Source organism: Enoplosus armatus, chromosome 7 (assembly GCF_043641665.1).
Source record: "Enoplosus armatus isolate fEnoArm2 chromosome 7, fEnoArm2.hap1, whole genome shotgun sequence".
Classification (NCBI taxonomy): Eukaryota; Metazoa; Chordata; class Actinopteri; order Centrarchiformes; family Enoplosidae; genus Enoplosus; species Enoplosus armatus.
This window is the reverse complement of record NC_092186.1, coordinates 352,501-357,500: the sequence shown is the minus strand read 5'-3', so window position 1 is coordinate 357,500 and position 5,000 is coordinate 352,501. Positions and strand designations below refer to the sequence as shown.

At 43.7% G+C, this 5,000-nt stretch overlaps 1 protein-coding gene across 2 annotated transcripts in view; it reads right to left on the bottom strand.

Moving 5' to 3' along the window:
* Nucleotides 1-5,000, bottom strand: part of cdc14ab (cell division cycle 14Ab) — a 31,692-nt gene that overhangs the window by 17,642 nt on the left and 9,050 nt on the right. For both annotated transcript variants that reach the window (XM_070908320.1, XM_070908321.1), the window contains exons 3-5: nt 3,899-3,974; nt 2,249-2,341; nt 1,260-1,339 (exon numbers count right to left, since the gene is read on the bottom strand). In XM_070908320.1, coding sequence (XP_070764421.1) covers nt 1,260-1,339; nt 2,249-2,341; nt 3,899-3,974 — 249 coding nt within the window. The remainder of the gene's footprint in view (nt 1-1,259; nt 1,340-2,248; nt 2,342-3,898; nt 3,975-5,000) is intronic.

Here is a 5,000-nt window from a genome sequence, read left to right as displayed (position 1 = left end):
TCCAGTTGTCACTCTTGACTGTCGTAGAGCTGCAACCAGCCATTATGAGAACAACTAAACATCAACATTTTATTTCACAGGACAAAATGTGAACATTAACTCCGACTTTAACTGTAACGGACATCTCAAACTTTAGAGAGCACTGCACTCATTTAGCATTTAACCCTTTAACAGTTAACAGAAAAAAGGATCGAAATCGATGCAGCAGAACCAGAGATGTCCTCTTCTTTACTCCACACATTCATCTTCCTCTTCAAAACCTGGTGCCTACATTACCCACAATGTACGTCTCCCTCTGACAGTTGAGTGGTAGATTGTGGTGTGCTATGCTAGTAGCAGCTAATGTAGCCTGGAGCCTGCAGCAGAGCTGAGCAGCAGCTACAAATCTCTGGTCAGCTCTCTTCTTTCTGACTCCACACCAACAGACTGTTTTCTCTTTCAAACTTGTAGTCTTCAACCCACGCTGACTCAAGTGACATCACATTGAGTCATTCATCAGGCGTCACACAGCTCCCTCTGAGACACTGAAGGCTTTCTACCACTTTAAAACACTCCCCAAAACCTGGAGACGCCTGGAGATACTCAGTGCGCATGCGACGACCGTGCATGCAGCCTGTTACAGTCGCTCCTGTTTGTTTTCTTGTTTTTTCTTACTTTTCTCCTTTATTGTAACATTTCCTCCCGGGGATCAATAAAGTATTTCTGATTCTGAGACACACTGAGGGGGAAAATCACTGGAGTACATCTTCAACAAACCTCAATACAAACAGAAACTTTACCTCAAACTAAACTTTATCCTACGAGTAAAAACATTTAGTCTCTCAGACAGTCAGTGAACACCTCACTGTTGTGTCACTCAGTGGGCGTGGCCTCCTCATGTATAATCCATCAGCAGCCTGCAGAAGACTCATCATCAGACTGAGTCCTCCCCCAGCCAACAACACACACTGCTGTTATATAACCAGTGACAACAAGCCTTTATACGCCTATCACACTCTCTCACTCTCTCACACACACACACACACACACACACACACACACACACACTGTGGGTGGCATGGTGGTGCAGTTAGCACAGTCTCATGGGAGGCAGAGCGGGATGGGGGTTCGAGCCCCGGCTCCCCCCGTCCACATGTTGAAGTGTCCTTGAGCAAGACACTGAACCTAAGTTGCTTACGATGGAGACCAGAACCTTGCATGGCAGCTCGGTCGCCGTCGCTGTGTGAATGTGTGTGTGAATGAGGCCTGATCTGACTCACCTGAAGGGCAGGTAGGAGGCGTTGGAACCAGAGATCAGAGCTCTGTAAGCTTCTTCTGGCGTTTTCTTCAGGTAGATCACCTGAAACAGAGACACGCAGTGATAAACAACATGTCCTCAGACACACTTGGAAGGTGTTTCTTTTTTCTCTTTTGATGGAGCTAAGCTAACAGTCTTTATGCTAAGCTAGACTAAACATGAACTGGATGAAAGTGATATCCCTCTGAAGAAGACAGAGTATAACAGCTGTGTGTTGAGGTTCTGCTTCTGAATATCTGACAGGTGAGTTTTGTTCTGTAGATGTTGTGTACAGTATGGGGGGTATGTTCAGTGTCCTGACAGCTGATTGGGAGCCAACCAGTTTACTCAAAGCTAGGACGAAAAATATTTGCTGATGAACTTTTTTTTACAAGAACAAACTAAACAAAAAGTAACTGTTTTAACCACATGTTTTACTTTTTTCATCAACGAATAAAAACTAAAAGAGAACATGAAAGACGGACAAATCTAATTACAGATGTAATTTAAAGTTCTCACACACTGTAGTTCCTGATTGGTCCAACAGTTTCCTCCAACAGCCAACAATATCTCTTGGTCAGAAGTTGACCTGCTGTGACGTTGTGTCTGCCAGTAAACCCGTCTGATGATTTATGGACTGAATTAATCTACAATCCACTGAGAGTTCGACAGCACACCGACATTTATGAAAAGCTAAGCTAACGTAGCTGTGATTGTAACGCTAACGTTACTTTCAGTCGGCCATCTTTCACGTTGCTGTCAGAAGGAATGAGTCCGTTCAGGATTAACGTCGACAGCCAAACACTGAATCTTCCTCCAAATGTTGAACAGAGTTTCAGTGAATAAGCCTTTGAATTATCAGCTGTAACCTTGGTAACTGTACACAAAGATTAAAAATGTATCTCCTTTACATGCTCTGACCAATAGGAGCCCTGCGTGCTGAAACAGGAAGAGATATTGATGAAGACTCACAGCGTAGCCTCCGATCAGCACGGCGGCGTTGGATCTCTTCCTCTGGTCGAAGCTGGTGTAGTGAACGATTCTCTTCCTGGTCAGAGTGAATGACTGCAAAGGAGAAGAAGAAATGTCACACGACTACAGGTAGAGCTGAACGGATCAGACGATGAGTCAAGTTGATCGTCAGAAAATGAATCAAGAACTTTGATAAGTGACTTTAAAAACGAATCTCTTTGCCTCCATCATGTTATATCTCAGTAAACTGAAGCTCTGAATATCAGGAGACGTCACACCAGAGTCAATGCAACATTTTACAGATTAAACAGTTCATTGGTTAATGAAACATACTTCATACTGACTGAAGTCACGTGCAGATTTATTGTCTGCGTTTTGTCCTCATGTGACTCTCAGAAGTGTCTCTTTGTTGGTGGGAGTGTGGTTACACACAGAGAAAGAAACAAACACGGAACTTATGTACAGAATGTAAATAAGTACATTTACTGTAGTACTGTACTTAAAGTACAAATTTGAGGTACTTTACTTGAGTATTTGCATTTGATGCTACTTCCTACTTCTACTGCAGTACATTAATCTGACAACTTTAGTTACTAGTTACTTCCTGTCCAGTGAAAACCATGTATGTAGGATGAAGAGTTCCTTCATGTGTTGAAAACATCCTCCTCCTTCTTCAGCTAAATAAACTACTTAAACCCTCCTCGGATCAGCTGGAAAAGGCATCGTCACAAAGCTGAAAACAGGAAAAGTCGACTTCGAGGTACAGTATAATAGATACAATAGAAACACTGACAGGGACCATGACCACTTTTACTGTGATACTGCGAATACTTAGACTTTTAGGACCATTCTTTTAGTAGTATTCTCAAACACTGCTGATGTATAACCAAGAGGATGGGAAAATTGAAAGTAACAAAAACAAAAAGTTGGACGTGGCCATCTTGGATCTGATCTCATCCTGCATCAACATGGTCACTGAGAGTTTGTGCTGGTTAGGAACCATTACAGCTGCTGGTCTGGTTTAATGTGTTAATGATGTTTGAATTTCATGCCACCCAACTTGTTCTCCACTGCAGCTGGATGCCCTGACCCCCCCCCCCCCCCGGGGACCAGGCCCGAGCGTGTCTGTTTGTCCCCTGACTGACACAGACACGTGTGTTACTATAATGTCAGACATGTTTAATAACTAAAGCTGCCGTCCCATGATGCTTTGTGTCTCATGTTTTCCACCTGGACAGGTACACACTCTGCAGTAAACAAGCTCATCATGTCTGAATGGAACTGAATCCAGACCGCCCAGTTGACTGGTCGTCATGACAAATGACAACAGTCGACCAGAGGAATGTCTTCACCATGGCAACACAAATCAAACAAGACAAAACACTGAAGGCAGTTTTATAGAGAGAAAACGGGCGCGTACGTGTGTGCGCACAAATACTTACACACACACTCACTCTCTCTCACACACACACACCCTCTCTCTCACACACACACACACACACACACACACACACACACACACACACACACACACACACACACACACACACACACACACACACACACACACACACACACACACACACGGTGAGCGACATGTTGCATTCTGCACATTCCTGTTGGGGCGAGTCGTCGGCAGCAGAAACTCACCTTCAGCTTCTTGTTGAGCTTGCAGCAGTATCGGTACAACATGGCCAGATTGAGAGGACCAAAGTCTGCATAGAAACTGGAGACACACAGAGGACACAGTTCTGAGGTCTGGACCAACCTGAAAGTCCAGGACCAGTTTACTGATTTCATCCAGGACTGAACACTAAACTAAGAGTCCCAGGTTCACATGAGCCACTGGTTCTGATTACTGTTTGGATCACGTGTTAATGTTTCTGAACCACCCAGACACTTAATAACAGACGACTGCTCAGCTGTTCATGTTCAAAGATCAGTTCAGTCAAAGACATCCCACTCTGTATGTTTTTCAGGTGATCACCTCAGCGTCAGACAGTTCAGAGGAAACGATTAGTCAATTCATCAATTATTCGATACAGAAAATAATCAGCAACTGTTTTGATCATCGTTTAAGTCATTCTTCCAAGAAGAAACGCTGAAAATGTTCCAGTTTGAGGATTTTGTGTGTGTGATATGACGATAAACTGAATGTCTTCAGGGAAATGTTAAGACTTTATAGACCAAACGATCAATGGATTGTATGTACTAGGGTTAATAATTAACTGTTAACTGACAATAAGAATTTTAGCCGATTAATACTGTCAGTTTAAACAGTTACAATATATTCTTCATAGCCACAATGTTGCTCCTGGGAAACGACTACAGCCCCCCTCATCAGGCTAATGACCCAGAGGCAGAGGGGGACACCTGTATGAGAGACAGCCCCCCCTCATTGGATCTTGGATCCACTTCACTGGTGGAAAAGTATTCAGACGTTCTTCCCAAGGCTGACCGCTCATGAGGCACTGCGTTCCTCGGGACCACCTGAGGTCTCACAGTCAGCAGACTGCACCAGACTGACCCCCCAGCATGTCGACACGTTCTGAATAAAAACCAGTAGAAGCTCCAATATGCAATAATCATTTATTCCCCCCTCCATCTTTAGGTTCAACTTTGCCCCGGTGGAACAGTAAAGGTATGAAGACTTTTCAAGACTTGTATGTGGAGGGGGTGTTCACCGATTTTTCTTATATATCATCCACATTTGGACTACCTCCATCCCATCTTTTCAGATACTTTCAAATAA